Genomic DNA, 24,356 nt, shown 5'->3' with positions numbered 1-24,356 from the left:
AAGCGTGTCTGTCCCAGCAGTGGATAAGCCGTTGATAATAACTGAATGGATAATTAGGATTAACTTCCCTTCCATTGACGTTTTGTCAATATGACAGCATCCTATTAGCAGCGCCAGCTCTGACACACATATCCCCTCATCCATGAATCGGTTCTCAACCGAAATTTATTGCGTACAAGGCAGTGTCACTGCTCATCCAGCTGTGAGTTGGTCTGCACAAAAATGAGTCCACACAGATACGCAGCGACATTTTGGTCTGGGCCCAACCAGTACAGTCTCTCAGTTTCATATAGCAGCTGTGCAACAATGAGGGGTTCACTGCCGCCTGTATTTTGGCGACTTTACTGGTTATACTGTGACTAATTATTGTTTTCTTTCTATTGTACAATAGAACAGTAAATATGGAAGCATGTTGGACTCCATTAATCCTCACGGTGCCCCCAATGTGAAGACTGTCCCTTAAGATTATCTCAGAGAGAAATGAGATGAGCTTGAGATGAGCTTCCTTTCTGAAGAGCTTTAGTAAATGCCCTAACATCAAGGGTGAAAGATCAGTACTCAAAACGAGGAGCAATATAGTTTCAACATGTGCTACATCAGAGATGATCATAAGATCACATACACTTTCACTGATTCCCCTGGAGGAGGTTGGAGAGGCGAAGGCGAGGCAGGCGAGACAGACTTTACAAGTGTGGAGCCCTTTCCTCTTCTTAAATGTCTTAGGTTCAGATCGACACCAAAGATGGGATTGTCTCTTTGATATTCTTCAGCTTCAGCAAACACTTTGAAGAGGCAGAATATAAAATGAAGTTGATAAAATCGTCTGGAAATTCAGTGCTGTATTGATTTTCAGACCAACACAAAGGAGAGAAGTGTGGGAGCAGATCTCAGTGGTGGTCACTGCTTTAATAAGGCAAAAACACTTCAGTCTTGTAGGCTAGCTCACATGTCAACTGTGTTTATGGCTGCTTTTTCAATAAAATCTCTTAAAACCTAAATGGATATTTCACCTTAGACTGAATGGATATTTGCATTTTTCATTCATATATTCAGCTGCCATCCATTGCATCCTTGAGGTGACTGCAGTTACATGAACCCCTCTCTGTGACCACATTAGCGCAGGCTGAAGGGAAGACGTGATCTTCCCTCGCCCCCCGGTTCCACTTTTGACCTTACAGCCTCCAAAACCCCTCACTATTGCCAACTATTTCAGATGCCTGACGTCGAAAAGAAAAGCTATTTGAGCAGCTTCCAGCCATTTTCTTGCTATTCCACTCATAAGCCAAGACCAAGACTTGAGATACTTGAGAAATAGAGAGCTTTGCCTTCTGGCTCTATCTTTCTTTTTTTTCTCCACCTGAAGATGAGTTCAAGTGAACTAGACCCACACCAGCTGCCACGGCCAGAACAGCAATCTCACCTTTGTCTTATCGGTCACAAACAGAGCCAGAAATACCGGCGGTCTTGTTTGAGAAAACTCACATGAATGTTTATTTTGGCCTGAATTTATTTTCTATGTTGACTCAATCATATTGGTACATTTGCACCACCGAAGCACTTTCCTAGTCGGTGGAATCCTCACTGACAAGCTTTTCAGATTTCTGATGAAGGGGAGCCACTGTCAAGAACTCTGGCATCTTAATCTTTTGCATACATGGATAGGTGGTAGGGAGATGATCGAGCTTTTGTCGTCGCTTTGCTTTGATTATTTGGCTGATGAGGCTTCATGAAACAGCGTCTAATTTTCAGAGCTCAGTAGGTGGCTCTCTCAGTTTAGAAATGGGAGATATCATTGAAGTGGTTGTTGAAAGATTTAGAGCAGACACTGCCACCAAAAGGGTGCTGAAAATGAGGAGACTGTTTCATGAAGCCTCATAAATCCATCTGTAGTTTCTACAGTATCTTTTGTGTTCATATGTGACATCCACTTGTTGGCTCTCCATGTCTGAATCCTTACCCCAACCCCTCTATTTTTTATGCTGCCGACAGCATCAGCATATGCTGCAGCAGAAGGAACAAGTGAGCCAATAGAAAGCGTAATGTATCAATATGTAACAAATAATGCCATACTCCTAGAGTCATCGTAGTGGTGTCCATGAAAAGGCTGTTTCTACCCAGTAATTTCACTGAATATGATTCTCAACCGTCTTGCAGTCGTGCGTTGTCCATCATTGTTTGCTGGCGAAATCTTGTGTAACAGGTGTCATGTATTTACACAAAATACTTTTTTTTAATTTTTATTGTTTACTTATGCCTGGTTTCATGGTTGTGTATTGTGTGTTACTCCTCCTATTTATTTCTTCTTTGTGTGTTTTGGCTATAAACTGTGGCTGTCCCCTCCCTCTTCCCTTTATTTTGTTAACTTTATTGACGAGGAGAGTGACCACGTTTTGTACTCGTTGCCATCTTGCACTTAACTTTTATGTATTGTCTCATCTTGTATAATCCTGTCTTCTTGTATTTGTTGAATTGTTTAGTATAGATATTTCCATATTTTTACGCATAGTAAACGTTTATTAAAAAAAAAAAAAATTCCCCACTTGATGTATGTATTTATTTTCAGTGTGGAGAGCGAGAAACTGTAACGCTGATTTTGTTTTGTTGAACTTGGAATCAACGATTAAAGTGTCCTGTTGCGAACGTGGTCTGCTTCTTCTTGATTTAACAAAAAAGTCTTGATGGGATGTCCAGCGCTGATGAGGAGAAAAACAGCTAAGTTCCGAACTTTAAAACAATTGTCTACAAAAGAAACTGCTGTTGAAAGTGCACTTTTTCTAAATAGAAATGTTAACATTGGCGGGTCTACGAACGCTCTGTTTCAAAATCCTATCTTAACGCCTGCTTCGACGCAAATGACCATTTAAAAATAGCTGATTTGTTTGGATATAACTGGTGGAGAGGGAATAGCTCAACTTTGCATAACCAAACTATTAGAATGTGCATTTTTGATTTTCATTCTTTCAAAAGCAATATTTCGCAGTTGGGCCCTGCTAAAAGGAGGAGGCGATGCTGGGTTCCTGGAACACAGCGTTAAATTGACTCGTGTTTTCATGCAATATGCCGCATATTACATAAGCAAAAGTGCGTAAGTCTGAAATTTTCCATAAAACAGGGTCAAAGCATTGGAGGTGAGAGCAACTGACCGAGGTATTGATCCACGTGGATGAAGGAGGTTAAAGTGAATGGCAGAGGAGTTAAGGTGACAGTGGCAGTAATGGATGATAATGACGGAGCCAAGAGGTGAACGAGGAAGAGGACGACGTCGAAGGCTGCTCCAGTAATGATGGCGACGCTATAGCTGATGCAGCCGATGGGATAGGGCTATTAATAGGCGAGGATGAGGATGATGAGGACAGACTGGGCAGATGTGTGCGTGCCTATATCTTTGCGTGTGACGGGAAATGAAGGTGATGGTACATATTAAAGGATAGAGAGGACAATGACGATGGTGAGCATGGTGATGGACACTATGCATCCCATGTATATGTGAGTGTGTGTGTTTTCAGGAAGTGACACCGAGCAGCCGGCCATCTGTCAGCAGATTAATCCTGCCTGTGCTTTAGAGATATTACCGGCTGGCTTATCACCGTGGCAACAAGCCTTCAATCCCAGTCCAGCGCGGCCACCATGTGACCTTGGTGTGGCGGGTGAATGCAGGTTGGAGTCACACTCTCGCACACTGGGGGCTGTACCACTAAAACACATGGTGTAGCAGAGGTGATCTCAGAGGATGTCCCGTCCCACCTGTTTCGGTTTTGAACTGTATATTCTGTCGTTTCCAGCTGTTCCAACACCCCCTCCCCCACCCGACACAAATATATCTCATCCAAATATAAACCAGCGTTTGTTTGGACCTCCGCCATTTTTCGTTCTTCTCCCAGTAAACCTCCAAATGCTATATTTTCTCCGATAAATCCCATCCATCCCACACATGTGGTTATCTGCCGACACACACCCAAGCATCCTCCAGCAAAACCACACATGGAGACATCCACTCACAGGTCATAAATCAGCTGCATGTCAACACTCCAGGCGTCATGTAACATTCAAGGTTTTATTCAGTCTTTACATACAGTACACCAGTCAGAAATATACAGTGAACCTTCAGCAGAGGTCCGTACGGTCTGCCGTGTAAGTCGGCGACAGCAGAGTTCGTCTGAGGAACGTAAAGCGTGTCTTTTGTTGTCGTGTGTGTCTCCATGTTGATACAACCGTGACAGAAAACTGCAGACGCTTTGGTGAAAAAGAACAAACTGCTACCATAGCTGAAGCGCCACCCCGTGTAGACGGATGGAAGTCGACACGACAAGGCTGGTTGAACACAAGTCGACAGGGTAAACATTGCCCGGAATCCTATTGAATTCAAGAGTGTAATATCTGGAATCGCAATTCCTCAGAACTCAATTGGTGGTACACAAGTTTGTAGTTCTGATAGCGGAGTAGAACATTAACACTATAAATGCCCAGCCACTTTTGGATGGTTTGGGTGATTCTTCCCTTGAAAAGTTGACTAGTCTGGAGTGCATAACCGGTGATTTCACAAAAAAAGAGCACTCACTGGGCTGTGCATCTAGCAGGAAAATATTGTTAAATTATTTGTGTCACGATAGAATGTAAATCTACATTGACTGAGTTTTATTTCATCATGAGAAATCAGTTGTTAATCTCTAAGTCTGAAGTGGGTGGAGTGAAAAATGAGCTTGTGGTTGAGAGTAAAAATGGATATGTGCTGAGGGAAATTTTAAAAATATTTTATTTTTATTGAAGCTGTCATTGAAATGACACTTGAGCTCTAAAGCAATGGACCGATAATTGCACACAGATTAATTTAGTGGCGGTGCTTTAGAAGACGACAATCTGATGGCTAATTTCTGAGAACAACTTCTCTAATGGAACCATAAAAATGCCTCCCAACCCACACTACCAAATTCATAAAGCTAGGGAACCTTTAAGAGCGTCTCAAAACTAGACATTTGAAGGTGAAGCACCATCAACTAAGTGATGGTAGAATAACCCAAACCACACAAGTGCGCTGCAAAGGTGGAGGTTGAGTGGGAAGAGTACAGAATTCACATGCTAGTTTCTAGCTTCAAAATCATCTCCTTCACGTGGCCCAAATGTCACGGCATGTCGTGTCATGTTGTCACAGATTAGCTACAAGCTAAACTAAAGATTGTTACAAATATGTTGCAATGGTTCCGACCTGAGGCTGCACTCTTTATTTGAGAAGAAATGACAACAATCTCACAAGCCTGCTGATGGTGTTCTCCCGGTCATCTTGATCGGATGATTGATATCTCCATGACTGAGGGGGTGGGGGGGGAGTGTTTCCTGGCATCACTCAAACCTGACAGAAGGGAAGGGGCAGGCAGGGGCGGGAGGGACACCTCAGTAATAGCATTGTCATGTGCCTTGATTTAATCGAATTAAGTGCATTGACCTACACGTGTCTGCACAACTCAAGTTTAAATATATTATGGCTTCTTTTTGTCAATTACGTGGCGAGCCCTTGGATGTGTGAGGGGATTTTTCCGAAGCTAACCGATCAAGATTGGCTCATGGCGGTGTTACTGAGAGAAACTTGGCGAGGTTATGTGACACCGGGTCTTCTTGCTGCATTCCTGAGGAGCTACACTGATGGCTACTTGACGTTGTGATTTCATGGTGTCGTTTGCAGACGTTTCTGTTAACAGTCTGGTTTTAAAGGACGCCTGCTATGCTACATGACTTGAGCGGATCTCGGGCAGTAGGAAGCTGGAACGGAAGGGAATGTTTCAGACTGTTTTTGGTAAAGAATCCCACCTCAGCAGCACCAAAAAGGTGACTATCTGAGTCCTTATTCGTCCAGGCTTCACAGTAGAAAGTTCAGATGGAAGGTTTCCAGAGTTTTCTACAAAAGGTTTCCCATGTGCTCAGTTGGCAAACAGCAGTGTTTCTACAAAAGATTGTTGGAATTTTCTTTCCTGAGGATGCTGTTACTGTACTGTGTTTAAAAATCGCTTTCACTGAGAATTGAGTTGCATTTTAGTCTTTAAGCGTATAAATTGTAGTGTGCTGCACGGAAACCGTGGAATGTTCTGACGTCTCCCTGTGCCATGATTAAATCCCTGTGAAGGCTACCCTGTGTTTGAGTCTCACTAATGTGTCTTCACTACTGGCTTGCTCCGTTTAAAGGTTTAAATTCATGTGCAAAACTTTCTTTTTTCAAATTTAATTCTGTAGAAGAACAACTGTATCAAAGGTTTTCAAAATCTTGTGGGAGTTTAAACCGCTAAAGGATCACTAGGTAGCTTGAGCATCGCTGAGTTGGACACAACTATCCGGCCCGGGCTTGTAGAGTCTATATACACACTTGGCATCAAGACGCTTTGAAGTTCGGACTACAAAAGTTTCGGTTGAAGAAAACATAGAAACATGCTTATTCTATCCATTACACATGCAGTTAAAAAAAAAAAGAATTCAATTTTGCATATCACTTTGGCAAGGGAGGCAATAAAACATTTTTCTGCAAGTCTTACACTTCGACACGCTACCCTTGCTTTTTACATTAAAAAACGTTTTGATCCTTTACATAGAAAAAAAAAATCTTTCTTTTTTTTTGATATGTCACTGCACAAAAAGAGCAACAGACAACAAAATGAATTCACGAGTCAGAAAGGTAAGCAAATGAGAAAAAAAGAAATTGCATAATTAAGTTCACATTGACAAATAGAAACGTAGACTGTGGAGAGTAGTGGACTGTTGGAAGTGGCTGGCGAACTTTGGAGGAATAGTAGTTAAGGGCTGCATCTTTTAAACCTGTGACGTAGAAAAGTGGAGATTTGGGACCAATGCCCTCCTCATCCAGCGTGTGTGTGTGCTTCCGAATGAAACCAGACATAACGACCAGACATAAACTGGGAAATGCTTTTTAAAATACATCACATGACCAACTATTTACAAACAGGAATGCAGAAACAGCTAACGCATAAACTAAATACACAGGTAAAAAAGAATCAGCCATGATGTCACTCTGGAAGCGCCCAGTCACTGAGGAAAAACCAAGACGCGGCCTCTATTTTTAGCTATTCTGGTGTGCTTGGTTTCGTGTCTTCCCTACTGTATACAGTGGACCGCACTGTGCCCACTCAGAGACATCCCGAGCCCGGAGTCTAAATCTGGGATAATCACCTGTACAAATCACAGAGATTATGACAGCACGGGTCTATGGAGAACAGAGTGTGTTGGCCGGGGGGGTTTAGAGGGGGGGGCAGTGCGTCAGTTGTTGCAGTGATTTAAAGACCCACAGCAACAAGCTAAGCGTGCTGTTTAACACGGCTACGGTGGCTATGTTTACATAGGTATAATAGATGAAAGCCTTTCAGTGGGGAGAGATCTCTGCCACTTCCATCCAGAGAAAAAGGCCTTCCATACAAGGAGAACCATGGCAATCTCTCGTGAACTTGTCCTCGGAACATACCAGCACTGACTGCCAAATCATCTGCTGCAGCACACTTGCTTAATAATTGCGCTTAAAGTGGTTGGATTAATCCAAAGGCATTATGGAAATGTGGTCACTGTACACACGCAATAAGGCAGGTTACAGCACAACACGGACCTATCCATACATATCCATAATTGCCGAATCAAACCGATGTTCAAGTTACTAAAATCTGTAGCGCACCAATATAATCTACAGTAATCCACTTTGAGACATAAAATAATGGTGACGAAAGACAGTTTTGGGATCTACTGTAAGCATTGCAAGAGGCAGATATACACACACACACAGTCTATGTTTTTATGTTTTGCAGGGACATTCCATTGCCATAATGCTTTCCCTGGCCTCCCATGCTAAACCTAACCATCCAAAACAGATGGCTCACCTTAACCAGGACTCTGAACCAACCAAACTTAAATTCTGTTATAATGCTGTAGTTATTTTGAACTTGTAATCCTGAAATTGAGGCCTAAAGGTCTCCACAAATGCATAATGTCTCCTCAAGTAGATGCGTTGCCAAGAGTTTGTCCCCACAAGTATAGCTAAACAATGACACACACACACACACACAAAGACGTGCCAAAACAAACAAGCACCAGTTACATTCCATTGGGGCATGTAAATGATGTTCAGGTGACTCCATTGTAATGCATTACCTTAAAAGCCACTTTTATGTGGATAATGTCTAACACTTGAGTGCTGTGAGACAGAGGGGTGTGTGCGTTGGAGGTGTTTTAAGTTGCATCACCCCAATATGGCAGTGGAACTTTGTTGCTACACGAGCTAGATAAGGCAATTCTTTTTCAGAGTAACACTTAGTTCTGGTGGATGATAAGCTGCAGAGTTTGCCCTGATCCATCATGTCCTCCATCTACCTCCCTCGCAGCAAGGCCAGCAGGCCTCAGCCTCGCCAGGAGAGTGCAGTCGGCAGCACAAGGGAATCTTATGTCGCCCGCTGAACTCTCCCTATATCTGGTTTCATTCTTCACCGTGGTGACCAAACACAATCTGCATGTGTGTGTGCAGCCTTCATCCCAAAAGGAATTCCTTCAGTCTGCCACTCTCCAACTGGTCCGCATCGATCAAGGTGCAACACTTTTTCTTTCATGTCATTCTTAGCTTCGTCAACATTGCATGCATGCCGAAATCCAGTCAGGAAAAGGAAATAAAAACCAACTGAGATTCATAAACGCAAGTGTCCCTCGAGAGTTTCCGCTCATCGGTAGCGCAGCTTGATCTTTCGAGAAAACGTCGCGACGAGTAAACATGCCTTTTTCAAATGGCTCGTAGGCCTTAAATGCCTGAAACTGTGCAGCTGACACTGAAGATGCAAACCAAGGCTCTCTCCGCAAAACTCTGTGGAGTTGCATGCAAGCGACACATTTCCATTCTTTTTTTCCCCCTCAAAGATCAGTTGCACAGTTTCACAGTCTCTCATTCCTCCCTGTACATGACATTGATCAAGTGTAAAGTTCTTCAACACCAACAAAAAAAAAAAAAAAATAGAAAAGACAGACAATTCATACACTTGAAAAAAACAAACAGCAACATTTTTTTAAACCAACCCACCCAGGAGAAATAAATATTTTTATATATTTTTCTTTGATAATTTATATTATCATCCTATACTCTGTCCTTTTTTTGAAAATAAAAATTCAATATCCAATGGATGGCACCATCATCTCCCAAAAGAAAAAAAAAATTATTAATTTATAAAATTTGTTTAAAGGTGTAATAAAGTGATCTTTTTTCAGCCTTCATTTCAATTTTTCTTTTCCTTCTCTTAGAGGATCCTTCAGTGCTGGAACGGTTTGTGCTGACAGTCCATTTGTTCATGAGTTCCTCTCACATAGAAGAAGAGTACGAGGGTCATTGCTGTCATCCGGAGATCTCCACCGCTATCTTGATATAGCTGCCATCCAGGGAACAGAGAGGAGAAAAAAATATGTATGGAACTGGTTGTGTTGAAATCCTATTTTGCCAAGAGACAAAACATCAGTCTTTTTTTTTTTCTTCTCCGGGTCCTGGTTTGGAAGATGTTCTCACAGGGGAGATGCTGACACTGAGCAGAGGCAGCTCCTGGCTCGTCGCTTGGCTTGGGACGACCTCCAGCTGCCACTGAGGCAAGGAAGTGAAGAGGAAAGTTCCCTCTCTCCTCCCTTGTTATCCCGCAGCGTGATGACTCCCTCTCTTGCCCTCCCAAACTTGCTTCGTTCTCTAAAGTCTGTAGCGACTTTGACAGTGTTTCCGTTTCTCTTTTAATGACACTATGGCTTCCCCTGTTCACTCAAGTCCTGTTCTCCTTGTTTCTCGGGGGTAACAGAGTCCAGAGAGAAAAGCACCATGGGATTCATTAAACCCTGCCATCGTCACACTGTATTGTTGGGGAACACAAAACAGTGTCCTGCAGTCTGCTGCTCCTCCTCCTCCTTCCCTTTTTTAACCCGAGTTCTTCTCTTCCCTTAAGGATTAATTCCTCTCATTAAAAACGAATGAGGGGTAACAGAGATGCTAATTAGTACAAAAAAAAGAAAAGACAAAAGTAAAAAAAGAAGAAAAAAATGGCTGTAAGAATATCTGTTCTCTGAACAGAACTTTTTGTCCTCCAATATCTTTTTCACCTTCTCCCTGTTCGACTCATTGCACTGAGTTGGAGGTTAGGTCGTAGTACATTCTGGTTCATTGCATCTTCCCGCAGAAGAGGTCATTTGGGTCGACCTCATCACCGTCTTCGTGAAATGAAAATCATAATGGATTCATTCTTAAACTTTCACCCCCCCCCCCCCACCCCCCTTCCCTGCTCCGCAGCCGCGCTCTTCTTCCTCATCAGACGTAGGCTGATTCGCTGGACTGGGTGCGTCCCAGGTTGGGCGGCTGAGACAGATGTGCCATGTCTTTCTTTCTGATCTCGCAAATGGACTTCCGGCGGGCCTGGACACCCCTGATGGCGGCTTTGATCTTACGCCAGCCCAGATGGTTGAGCTCCGCCAGGTTAAGCACCACGCAGATGCCGCTTACCGCAAACATGAAGACCAGGAAAACAGTTTTTTCGGTGGGGCGGGACACGTAGCACTCGACTTCTTTCAGACACGGATACCGATCACACTCGAAAATTCCAGGCACGCTAAAGCCATAAAGGAAATACTGACCGGCCAGAAAGCCGATCTCTAGTGCGTTCCTGAACACCACCTGGATGATGTAGAAGCGTGAGATTCCTTCTTGTCGGCGAACCTTCGAGCTCTTTCCGTGGGTGAGTCCTCGCGGGGCATTGGGGATCTCCTTCACCTCAAGACAATCCGGTTCTTCCTTCCCTCCACCACCATCGCCACCATGCTGCACTAGAATCCCGTTGATGTTACGAAGTTTCCGTGTACCATCTCTGCCACCGTAGTCCCTCTCCATTATGGGATAGAGGAAGGAGTAGCGCCGATCCCTTTGCTTGGCAGACTGGTGGACGGAGTAGGTGATGAAGCAGAGGCTGGGTGTGCACACCAGAATGATCTGGAAGACCCAATAGCGGATGTGGGAGATGGGAAAGGCTTTGTCGTAGCAGGCCTGGTTGCAGCCTGGCTGGAGGGTGTTGCAGATGAACATGGTCTGTTCATCCTCGTACACGGTCTCTCCAACAATGGCCACGATCAGGATGCGGAAGATCACCACCACTGTCAGTAGGATTCTATGAGAGAGAAAAAGATACAGATACTCTGAGTTCATTTCTGAAATTGGACATAACAAGAGGAAGTGAATACATGAAAGGTGAAAAAATTTATCATTTCTTAAGAATTGTCTCATTATTTTCCATCTTTTCTCCAAATATGATCATCAGTGTGTGTGTATCTTGTGCTCTTAGTTTTAAGAGTGCGTGGCAGTGTCGCCTCTTTGACGGCTGCGTCAACACACATAAGGGCAGCACATTTATACTGTGATAAATAAAGTAAACAAAGTCATCAATGCCTTCCTTCCATCCAACTTTCCACTCGTGAGAGCTGTCGTGCCTTGTCACAGCACACAGTCGTGCCTCCAGGGGTGCCATCTTTTGAGAACCCTGATAACAGCTGTTAAAACTGTATTTATATCCACTGCCAGCGCCTCTCTATGTATGATACACTGCTTCCAGCCTGCATCCCGCGAGATAATTGTCACTATTTCCAGTCATGAACCGTCACAACTACAACAAAACTTGTCTGGATAATAAGGGGAACGGAGGGTGGCTCACATCCCAAGGCAGTCTTTGCACCCCGCAGTTTGAGACATGATGCGCTATTGGATCGGATTAATGCGAAAGAAAGGCAGCTGTGCCAATAGATACAATAATATTTCAGACAAAGCAGTGGAAGTGGTTGAGAGAAGACTTCAAAGTCTACTTGAAAATAGTTATTTGAGTGACAATGAGTTGAAACAATATGGGTCCAATACTCTTATAGAAGCCAGGATAGGGCCCTTTAGTGGGCACCTGTGACAGGTCAGCAAGCCACAGTTCTATTTGACTCGGATTTTATTGATGTGACATTTGAATAAAACAGCACATGTAGTTCTTCTGAAAGTTGCTACCTAAAAAAGATCCTATCAAGTCTATTAGATAGGTGACTGTAAAACTACGGACAGGCAATTTACGCGTTTACGCTGTCATAGTGTGCCCAAATAACAGGCCTTGCCCCACTCTATTTCCTTGTATTGACTAATACAGTTAACAACTAAAGTGCAGCCCCAATATAACACCCCTCTATCACAGGAATTTGCTGTTCCTACTGCTACAATAGAGCACACAGACTGGTCCTGCTAATATAATGCATGCGTGTGTCGGTGTAGCAGAACAGGAATAGTTACCAACGCTTTTGTCCTTTTTTGCAGTATAAATGATATATCGAGTATATTCAGTCTGATCACAAGTTTTATTATGTCCTTCAAGTTACCTTCAATATTTAGGAGCTTAGCGCCTGTTTATGTGCTCAAAGATACGCAGCACTTACTAGTGCGACTGGACCACGGCAACAACAACAACAATGAGGGATTTGATAAACGCAGGAATAACGGCGTAAAATGCATGAAAACAAGCAAGAATTGAGGTCAAGCCTTCGGGGAGGGAGCTGAAGTTGAAATTTCAGCAGGGGGCTTTGTGATGTGCTTTCACCCCTTAATCAGAAGGAGAAGTCAGGAGGAGAGAAAGAGAAGTCACAGAGGAAGAAAAAGAAAGAAAACATTGGACTAATGATGGAAAGGAGACAGTGTCAGTGTGTAGCCACTGTTCCTCCCGATACTGCGCACCACAGCAACACCTCAGTTAATACCAGTCTGAGTGGTGTGGGAGCTCATTCAATGTTTGCAGGAGAAACAGTCGGTGAGTGTGTTTTGTTCTCCACAGGTACAAAGTGATGACACATCCTGCCTAATTTTAGTCTTCCTCCTGCATCATTAGCGCAAGTTCACATGGCAACCTCTGCTCACACATAAGGAGACGGGTCTGTGATGTATTCCTGCACGTTTCCCAAAACAACCTAAAGCACACCACGCATCATCGCTTTCTAATTATCAACCAACATAAACAGACCAGGGTGCTCGGCACTGAAGCTGTGTTTGCCGGGGTGATGGTCACTTTGGAGTCGGATATATGCAGGGTTCTTTATTCAAAACAAACATTTTTTTTATTCTGTCGGTGGTCTTCTTTTCCAAAACATTTATATTTACAATATTTACAATTGTCTGTGCGCTGGTGTTTCTTTTGGTGGTCAGACTTGCTAAGACCAAGATGCTATTGTGCATCAGGATCACAGGTCATGGTGGTGTCTGAGTCAATGCAGCAGGGCGTGGTACTTTCGTGGTACGCTAAAAGGCAATGACCACCACCATACTGTAGTTAGTTTGAACTCATATTGGGGTTTAAACCTCTCACTTCATCCACAAAGTGAATGGTTTCGAATTGAAATGTTCAGGAAGTTTAAAAAAAAAAACATTTTGGAAATAAAGCATTAGCAGATTCAACAAACCTAAATCTAATATGGGCAAACCACCTAGAGAGAGGAGGCGGAATCAGAGGGTGTCCACTTGTCAGCTTTAAACATCATCAATCTTCAGCCTTAACATTTGTGGTCACTGACTCACACTCGAATGGTCACCTGTTTGTAAATAGATGGCCGAACTGCCACCTACATACACTTTTCATGCGAAAGCTGAGATGGACATCATGAAAAGATATGAGAGGGAATTCAATATTTGCAATATGTGAATTATCTATGTAACCACTGGGACAAATTTAGGTGATGTAAGAAGAGGCAAGAATACAAATGACCTATATGTAATCCTGAAGGGAACAGAAACTGTATCACACTGAAAGTATATTTACAGAAGATCTACAGAAGCTTTTGCTTGCATGACCTTGTCAAAATAAAAATAAAAAATTAATTAATTAATTAATAAAAAACAAAAATAATTGAATTATAAGTGGAATTTATTGCACGGAACAGAGACACTCAATAGTGAGATAAAGACTGTATTCCAGAGCTCGTTTTCTATCTTTTTTTTTGTGTGTGTGTGTGTCTCCAGACGTTCCGTTGTTCCTTTCATCTCTCATTTATATTTCAGATCAGACACCCTGTCAGCACCCTAAATAGAAAGCGCCTTCATTTCGCGGTCTGTGTGACTGTCTCAGTGGTATTTATGGAACACGTTCCAAGACAACAGGCAGACATGAACATGGCGTCACCAACAGCTGACTGTCGCTGTCTTCACGTACGCTCAGATCCGGAGATCAAACCCGGTGCTTCATCAGATCAACCCTTCACTCATCACTGTCATCTTATTCAATGATAATCTCATAAATAACGGGCTGATTAATTGCCCTCATTGCTTTTGCTGAACCCGAGGGTCCGAGCCATTACGGGAGCCCAACAGGGGCCGACCTCATTACATTTATCATGGATTTATGGCTTTCATGTGCGGCCCAGTCAATAGATTGTGGAATATGAAAAGGGCTTTGTCAAGGAGCACATAAACTATAGGTAATTGAAAAAAGGTCACTGCGCACAACATACGATCTAATGGGGACAAAAATAAACCCAAAGCACAGCTGTGTTTGTCCTCTTAGTCACTCCTCTGGAATCTCTATAACTGAGGCTGGAGCTGAACGCATCAATACCTTTTACTCGAACCCTCGCAACTGCGCTGCAGATATCCCTCTTGACCTTTTGAAGCACTGAATCCTGAGTTGACCTTTGTTATTAGAAACCGAGTCACATGACTGCAGTTTTACTCAAAATGAAAAAGGCCATTGGCAGGTTGTCAGATCATGCTCGGGTCAAGTGTGGCTCGGGGGCCACAGACGACCCTCTGCCTGTATTTAGTCAGCCCCTTCATGAGTTGAAGGAAATTCGGAGACGCAATGATTTTGTGTTTTGACACGTTGCAGCTTGTGTTGTGATATTTATTTTCAAACATGACCTGTAAATAATTACTTCTCCCTCACATATTCATTTTTTACATTTATATTATTATATTTCATTAATACATATTTTTTGCTTTTTATCTTTTTTAGATTTTTTTTGTCCCCGCAAATTTATAGCTAAATAGGTTGTATTTTATCTTTTTTTTTTCCTCATATGTGCTCATTTGTTTCATTACTTTTCTGTTGGAAGAAGTAAGGGGCTTTGCTTGCACCATTCATGGCTGCAATAAGTGTGGCTTGTGCCCTGTGCCTCCGAAAAAGCTGAAATGACCTCAGACGTCCCTCCCTTCAATCCAAATTGTGATTAAAGGGACTCTCCTAGCTTGTAGTTTGCTCCTCTTGCACTTCCTAAATCTTTTAATCTTCTAAATTTTCATCTGTTGTCTCGCCAGGCTGTTTGGCCTCCGCGCTTTAGCTCTTACTATTTCCGTTTTTGTGGGCGATGGTGGTTCATTTTTGACTCTCTGGATTGATTAGAAACACTTGTGATGTTTGAAATGTCTCAAGAAGGTGCTATGGGGTCCAAACCAAAATGAGATTTATTTTGGTCCTGTTGCTTCGGGGGATCCCTACGTCACCTGAAATGAAGTTAGCTGATCTTTAGATGGCATTTGTTGCCATGCACTGGGGTTATCTACCAATCGCATGGCAGTACTGCCATTGTGTGGCACAGATGTGGAGTCGAAGGGCACCGTTAATCCTCTCTCGAGTCTGCCGGCATGTGCTTCCCATGTATCGCTGACTGAAATCAGCGGGTCAACACAGATGACCTCGGAAATGAAAAGCAGAAGAGCCTGACCACCTGGGTGAAACGTGAGGCTCGGAAAAAAAATAAATAATAGAAGAAAAAAAATGAAAATGCTTTTGCCCTTGTAGTGATTCCATTAAGGAGCTTAGTGAGCAGAGTATTTACAATGATAGAGAGCACTGCCTCCACCATCAGCTCATGTGGCGCGCAAATATTTCAGCTGTGTGATGAGGCAGACGTTTAAAAACAACCCGCATCAAATTGCTGTTTAACATGAATAAGTTCCAGACTGGGATGAAAAGATTATTTAGTGCCTAAAAAATCTCGGATATCTTGTTCTGAAAATTAAAAGCGAAACCTGCCAGTGCAGGCACAGAGTGTCAGAGACAGAGGAGGGGAAGACCAGCAATGCAAAGCTCATCGTACAGAATGAATTATATAATATCCTCCACACGCAAACCCACCGCTGTAATCTGCGGCCGGGCCAAGGCAGGATTCCTGCATCGGAGAGTTTGTGTTTGGTGGTGTGTTGATGCCGTAAGAAAGCATCACAACCACTCTTGTTTATTCTTGGAAGTTTCCATCTTCAAATTTTTCTTTCAGGCCAAAGGCTCGTGATCCCTGACCTCCTGGCCGACGCCTCTGTCTCTTCTGTAACAGTAATCCCTGATTGTGTCTTTAGTCTTTGGTTCAAGATCCTCCATTCTATCAAATTTACACTCGCTAAATCCAAGAGTTACGCTCCATTTGTCACCACGACAGCTGGATTTTTGTCAGATAATGACGATCCCTGTCTTGACAGGCTTAAGGCTAAACGTAAGTCACAGTCAGAGTCACTGTGGTTTGGGTCAGACGCAGAGCTGATGCTGAATCACTGTGTCTGTATTTTTGCATTCTGTTTTCTGTTCATTTTGGACTGAAGTGTTGGATCTGAAACCAGCCAAAAACAGTTTTATATGATTTGAAAATCTACTGTATAAAACAGGAGGTTATGCTTTTCATAGTTATGTATGAACCTGCTTGGCTGAATCCAAGCTAAATGTTTTGACTTTGGTGATGCCAACAACAATTGCTGAGTTGATGATAACCATGTTTGCTATTGTACCAGTCACTCAGGTGAGACTCATGGTCAGTCACCGTCAGAGAAGAGATTCTGCTTCAGTCTCTTGAGTGTTTCCAACCAGCAGTGAGGAGACAACATGGTAATATGGAGACAAAAAGTTTTGGCTTTCGGTCCTCAACCATCTTCAATTGTTTCATCCATTCAATGCTCTTGTTTTTTGGCAGTTTCGATGTCAACATGGCGGGGAATAGAAAAAAAAAATATGTGAGGCTAGTTCAATAGTGAACAGAAAAATGATCTAAAAAAAAAAAGACTATATTTGTATCATAATATTTGGTACAAGGCGCATCGATGAAAACAGTGGTCTCACAACTAATACTTTATTTTAAGACACGGATGTACTGTAATCTAATTTTAGATTCTAATAACAGTTTTGAGTTAAGCCAATATGGAAACAACCAGCAGGCTCCTACTGTGCCACGTAGTTTGGTATGGAGGCCCGTGATCACAATTTTTTTGTTGTCCAAAATGTTATTTAAATGGAGAAAACATTTACTCGTATCTTTTTGGGTGTCATGGGGGCACCAATTGGGGCCACGGTAGGAGCCTTCTGGCCAGTACGAATGTGTTATATGTAGCATGAAAACACCTATTCAATGGACTGATGTCATGCATATCACGTGGGGAATTCTAATAACTTAGCTGGTGCTAACTTATTTAATCTAAACACGTAAATCTGGGTTCACTAATATTCAGCTCTGTTTTGGTAGACATCCTCAACCATCCACCAGCTTTTGTTGGTGGTGGGCAGTTCTCCACGACTGTCATTTTTATACATATAATCATTTATTCCGTCTCCATAAAGCACTCCGTACCACAATAATCTATGACTGATCAACATGAAAAATGTACTTTTCCTGAAGGAGCTAGCAGGTCCGTTACGTTTCCAAAAGCGTAATGATTTAGACCAGATGTTTGGGCACGCATGTAAGGAGCAGGGCTAGACTCTTCTGCTACCATTTCAGATGCACAGTCCGATGACTGAAGCAGCTCCTTTTAATCAGCTTACTTAGAAGACTGCACGCTCATAAACCCCAGAGCCCTGACTCATTCTTCAGGGAACAATGCAACGTTACAGAATAGTCTAAAGAGAAGCAACACCCCTGCACCATGTGCTGAAGCTATCTCTGGCTGCCACATTTCCGAATCTCACACCCTGTTCCCAGCAGACACTGTTTGTTGTTCCTCTTTGACTAATATGTTGCCTGTGCTCGCGCACAGATTGCGGTGATTAAACCAAAACATTATGCCAACACGTCTCAAACACGCCTCTTCTCTCCCTGAAATTGTGCGTCTCTGACCTGCCGCCTCCGTCTCTGCCTCGTCTTCATTGTCTGCCGGTTGATATCTCACAGTGAGGGGGTGTTAGTCAACTTTAATGCCATTAAAACGCTGCCAAATATTAAGCATGGAGAAGAGTGACTAGAGTCTGAGAGGAAGACGCTCCCTCCACCAGTTCACATGCATGGGTGTTCATGTGTGGCAGCATGCATGTGCTCCATCTACATTATTCAACCTCCCCAGGAAATTGAAATGCCATGCAGGGCGCGGAGCTCCTGATATTATCGCGGATTCTTCAGGCTGTTTTGATAAATGCTGTTTACAACAAGAGGATGAATTGCATTAGAGATTACGGCTGTGTCACATGACCATTGCATTCATATCAGAGGTCTGGTAGATTTGAGAATGGAAGTTTGGAGCACGAAAGAAAGGGATATAGATGTGGAGAAAAAAGGCAACAGAAAGAGTGAAAGATCAGCGACAGGTCGATGAGAAGCTTTAGAGAATATTAAAAGATGCAGTGATGTTGATAAAACTGACTGAGGAGGAGCAGCCGAGGTTCTTTAACCAGAAAACGGATCCCAACATCCCCCTCCTATCTCACTCTTAATCTCCCCTACACTCAACTTCTCCTCCGCTAGTTACCACGGCAACAGGCAAGGGGCAGAAAGGAGGGAGAGCGAGAAAGTGTCGGGAAAGAGAGAAGTGTTCAGACAACTGGAGAACAGCACGTTTCTGCTGAAAAGTTGAGCAATTTTGTCGCACCAGTTGGGCTGCGGGTTCATGAAAAAAGCCTGGAGAATAGCTCAGTGAAACGGCAAATTATCCGACTGAGACAAACCAAATTACACGACTGGATAGCTTTGGAGATAAGGCGGTGAGGAGGGGTGGAAAATGTCTGCCTCCTTTCCTCGGCGCAATATTTAAAGTTCAAAAAAACATTATTTTGACATGATATTAAACTGCTGGCTTTTGGGCATCTACCCAAACTGTAAGACAAGTATTCATTTGGTCTCTCCCACGTCAAACTGCATTTGAGCCTCTGATCTAAATGTCATGTCACCTTACACATTCATCCATATCGCCCCTTCCAAGCTTTGCTCTGCTGTTTTCCCCCTCCATGTGCCTCCAGCCTTCCCCACCTTTTTCACGCTCTCGCTTCATTTCTTTTGCAAGGCTTGCTTGTGTTCTGTCTTCAGCTTCTCACAGTTCTTGTGTAAAATATTTACCAATGTTCCGCCTCAGTTGAGATCAACATTTTTCGGATTGTGCGAACAAATCATGAGTATGCTGCATCTTATACTGGCTCTCTACCGCAGACACAGCAGTGGTGCCACATCTCTGACACCGACAGAGTCGCAGCTGTGGAAGATCTAACCCTGCCACATCACTCATGGACAGTCACCTGTCAGAAACTACTGTCTGGCCCTGTCTGCGTATCCCGTTTGCCAGGGTTTATCAATAGCTGCTGGTTCAAGTCGGGTCACCCTGCTCTAAGCCAACAAACAATCACGTACAATCCCCTGGGTTTGAGAGGCTGTCCCACTGAGTGGCAGACAGCTGCACGTTTCTCTGACCTGCATGGGGCGTCCGCACCGCTCATTACTGTGCAACGCTTAGATAATGTGCGCCACAGATCCAGGATCAAGACACCTCTCCATTCATATTTAACCAGAGACACAGAGACGCACGCACAGGCTCTCCCAGCTGTCGCGAAGCATCACAAAGCCGATTGCATCTGACGTAGCCACGGCTGGTTCCGTCCGCTCTGAAGACCAGGGAAGTACATTTAATCATTCTCTTAGCATTAGCTCTGTCTGAGAGCCAAGCTACTCTCATCCCAAAATTGTAAATGCTTTGATCTGATCTTTGTAGTCTGGTCTGGAATGACAGCTCACAGTCAGAAACAGAGTCAGAGTTCTCACTGCTTCACATGAGGCTAGTTTGAAGTTGATCTTGTGGGGATGGAGAACAAAACAATGTCAAAGTTTATTTGCGCCTTTCAGCCTGCAACTCTTGAACCCACTTTCATGAGGCATCTGCCTTTGGATTTTATTTTGGTTTGTGCATCTGACCAAAGATGTCTTTAAGACGCAGACTCCCATCACATGTAGCACCACACCGCCTGCACAAAAGTTGTCTGCACCTACTAGTGATGGGCTGTGAGGCTTCATGAAACAGTGTCCTCAACTTCATAGCCCTTTAGATGCCGCTCTATGCTCTAAACTCTTTGGATTTCAAGCACCATTTCAATGAAAGCTCACATCATATCTAAACAGATAGCGCCACCTCCTGACCTCTGTTTCATGAAGCTTCATCTGCTCACTACTACAAGCAACGTAAACCGCGCCCACTAAAAACTTAAGGCAATGCAAGATATTTCAATCTGAAAAACCTGTAGAAGGAAATACAACTAGCAGTATATATTCCACCCCAAAGCTTTTATTATTTACAATATATGGAAGACATTTTGAGAAAAGTTATAAATAAGCCACTTTGATCTGCAGCGTTCAGCTTTACACATTTGCAGATAATGACTCAGCACCTCTCAGTATTGTCTCCTTCAATCATCCCGGGAGTGAGCAGCTAAATGGAAGCACTGACAACAATACATTTCAACGCCTTTCGCTCAGCCGTGTCTTTAGTTTCACCTTGCACACAAACGTTTACTTAACAATTGCAAAAAAAATGAAAAGTAGGCAGCTTCCTCTCCAGACTCACGACTATCAAGTTGCTTGTATTTTCAGACATGAATGAATTTTACCTGTGCAATTACTCTGTGCACGGGGTCTCCATGGCGACTATAACTGCTGCTGTTGCCTAGGCAACAGATTAGGTGTTCAGTCTAAAATAGATTCTGAGACATTAAAAATAGATTCTTAAATCTTTTCGCAGTGATAATTCAAAGTGGCTCAATAGCGGGAGTGAAAGAGAGTGAGTGAGTTTGTTGTGGAGGAGGGTCAACGTAGGGAGACACAGAGACAGCGAGTGAACGTGAGAGAGAGAGAGAGGGAAACGATGGCCGTAATCCAGATTAAATCTGCGGGTTTTGAACAATCCCGAGTTAGGAAGATTCATGCCAGCTCTCCACCCACCACGGAGCACCCGTGCCAATCTCCTGCCCAAATCATCCGCTTTGGCACATGCAGGGAGCCTCCATGACACACAAGCAGCAGAGGGAACATCCCGAACGCTCCACACACAAACAACATTTGATCCTTCCTCCACTCACTGGAGGGCTTCAGTGGCGGAGGCGCTCCATTTCAAAAAGAGGAGGATGTTAAATCAAGACTATGTGAATAAATTCGTACAAATCTAACTCAAGCAACATGGAATAAAAGCGACGACTGAAATAACTTGGTCTAAATACTTATGTATTTACAGGTAAAAACAAGTTTACATGTGAATGCGGTGTGCGAGGCCATGAGCAAAGGCATGTGATGTTTTTACATTTAATACAGATAAATTCCCTTGACAGCTGTAATATATGCAAAAAAGAGTTGCAAGTACATCTCTGTAATATTTATCATGAGGCGCTCATCTCTGTTGACACACACTAATGGATAGCAATACTGAAGGAGACAAAGCATGTGAGTGTGAAGGAGGATCGTCGAAAAGTCCTAAGAATAAAAGTTGGCTGATGGGGGTGAAATCAACAGCAGTCGGGGTACACCTCATTCGTGACTGGGGTGACCAAGGAAGGAAGCTCGCCCAAGCTTGTGAGGACCAGACAAGCTCTCTTTATGCACTTGTACGATGAGACTTTTATTCCTGAAGCTCTTGGTTATAAATGACTTGCACCATTTTCTTCAAATGCCTCTGTGGATTGGGGTTTCGAGTGAATTACTCTGCTACTGAGTAGCATAATTGAAATAAGGTCATAAGTAGATGCATGTATGCTGCCCTTATATGCAATATTTCACACTTATAATCCGGATCTCAGATCAGGTTCACTCTATAAAGTGGGGCCTGGGGTCCACGTGCAGCCAGTTCACTGCATTTATGTGGCCCTCGTGAGATCAGAAAAAATCTATAAAACTGATCATGTAGAAATGTTCCTGACAGAAAGCGAAAGATTTTACTTCACATTTCTTCTCTATTCAATACCACATCAAAATGAATTCAATGTCTTGTTTTTTGGAGGACACAATTTCCCCTCCTTTCTATTTGTGAGAAATCTTATGTAAAGTGCCACTGTATCATGTTTAAATGCCATGATTATTTAATGATTTAGACGTACGTATAATATACATAAATAAAGTCATATACACTCAAATACCAATTTTAGCTTATTTTGTGGATATTTAAAATCATCACATAGTTATTCTTGTTGATATCCCTACTTTTTCTTCCCTTCCTTCCCCATCAATAGATACATTATACTAGTCCATCAAGCTTTGACGGCAGGATGGAGAATAGTATTGCATTTAACATTTGCTCCCTCAGTAATGTAAAACAAGGAAAAGATCCTCAAAATGCCAAATGCCATGCCATTATATGCCAAAACTATATACTTAAACTACTTTTGTGTACTTTTTATTTCAAGATTGTCTATTTAAATCAGGTATTGGAAGTGATGAATATCACCTGTTGTAAAATGTTCAGAAATAGATATAGTTTATAGCACATTAAATGACTTCTAAAATATGATCCAACATCATGTCCTTTCAAAAGTTTGAAGTAATCATTTTAATAAAAATGTTTGCAGGAAAAAAGTTCAAGAAAACCAGTTGGGCTGCTTTGTTCACTGCTTATTAGTGATGGGCGGATGAGGCTTCATGCAACGCTGTCCTCAATTTAATAGCCCTCTAGATGCCGCTCTATGCTCTAAACTCTTTGGATTTCAACCACCATTGCAATGAAAGCTCAGATCATATCTAAACAGATAGCGCCACCTCCCGACCTCTGTTTCATGAAGCTTCGTCTGCCCACTACTACAAGCAACGTAAACCAGAGCTCAGTAGGTGGCGGTTTAAAAATGAAGTGCACTTTCATGAAAGTAGCTCTTGAAATGCACAGATTAAATAGCAGAGGGTGCCATCTAGTGGCCATTGCTGTTGAGGACGTGGTTTCATGAAGCCTCATAAGCTCTATCATACTGCTCATTACAGGAAGTGGAACATAACGCCTGGAAATACAGATCGAATCCTGCCGGTAAGAACTGGTGCACTCGTACGGAAGTATAGCATGAAGTATAATCACAGAAAATACTTGAAATCTTTACCCTCGCCATGGCAACAGCCCCTCAAGGTGAAGAGGACTGCAGTCAAGAAATGAACTGACGTTGCCATTGTTCCTCAGCTACAAACCAAGTTCATGCAACAGTGCTCAGGCAGCCGGACAAATATCGCATGTGTCTAAAAAGCATTCTTAATTTTTTATGTGTGATGGTGCAAATTTGATGACAAGCTAGAGAGAGAGCGCTATCAGATGTATGTTGATGGCACGCTTAGGGGAGGATGGAGAAGCATCCTCAGTTATTTTGGTTGCATCCATGCCCCGACAGAATGCCCTGTGAGTCATGCACAGCAACGTTGTCACGTCCACCTGTTCTTCTCATTGTTGGTATAAATATCTCACCAGCTTATTCACCCACCCACAACAACAACAACAACAACAGCTAGTCAGAGTCAGATCTCTGAGTAACAGGGCCTTTATAAGAGGTCAGAGAATGATGAATCATTACCAGCAACCTCTGGGGAGGAGGCTCTTTGAACAAACATCTTTTAGAACTTCTGTTAGGATACTGAGGCTATATTTGGATGCAACGTGAAATCATGGCTGCGCCCTATTGATGGTTTTAGCTGGCGAAGTTGGTGTCACAAAGTTTGAAGTCTTGTTTACCTGGTGAGGCATATTGTGTGTCATGATTACTAACACAAATGTCCTCTTCTGTATAGAGAGATTCAAGAACCTTGGGCTTTGTTTGAGAGTGAGGGAAAGAAGAAATGTGAGAACAGTGCAGTGTCTCTTGTGTCAGACGGTCGTGGTGAAGAAAGAGCTGAGCCTAAAGGCTCCCCATTCACTCTCCTGAGCTATCGTGAAACACGGTCAGCATTTCCGGAGCTCAGTAGGTGGCGCTGTGCGAGTGATTTTTAGGACAGAGAATGCCAGCCCTACGCGAACAAGGTGTGTCCATCTGAAAGGATGCACTAAGGCAAACCCTTGAATAGTGATGAGCTGATGAGGCTTCATGAAACAGTGTCCTTATTTTCAGAACTCAGTAGATGGCACTATCTGCGGAACAATTGTTTGATTTAAGCCTGTCTTTTTTAACCTGTGAGCT

General features: G+C 43.0%; 1 protein-coding gene across 1 annotated transcript in view; it reads right to left on the bottom strand.

Annotated features, from left to right (window-relative positions):
• Positions 1-4,046: 4,046 nt before the first annotated feature.
• The window catches only part of LOC128763783 (gap junction delta-2 protein), a 34,189-nt gene continuing 13,879 nt past the window's right edge, over positions 4,047-24,356 (bottom strand). The window contains exon 2 of the mRNA XM_053872952.1: positions 4,047-11,156. Coding sequence (XP_053728927.1) covers positions 10,307-11,156 — 850 coding nt within the window. The 3' untranslated portion in view covers positions 4,047-10,306. The remainder of the gene's footprint in view (positions 11,157-24,356) is intronic.

This window comes from Synchiropus splendidus, chromosome 8, assembly GCF_027744825.2.
Source record: "Synchiropus splendidus isolate RoL2022-P1 chromosome 8, RoL_Sspl_1.0, whole genome shotgun sequence".
Lineage (NCBI taxonomy): Eukaryota > Metazoa > Chordata > Actinopteri > Syngnathiformes > Callionymidae > Synchiropus > Synchiropus splendidus.
The sequence above is the reverse complement of the archived record's forward strand: the minus strand, read 5'-3'. Positions and strand labels throughout refer to the sequence as shown.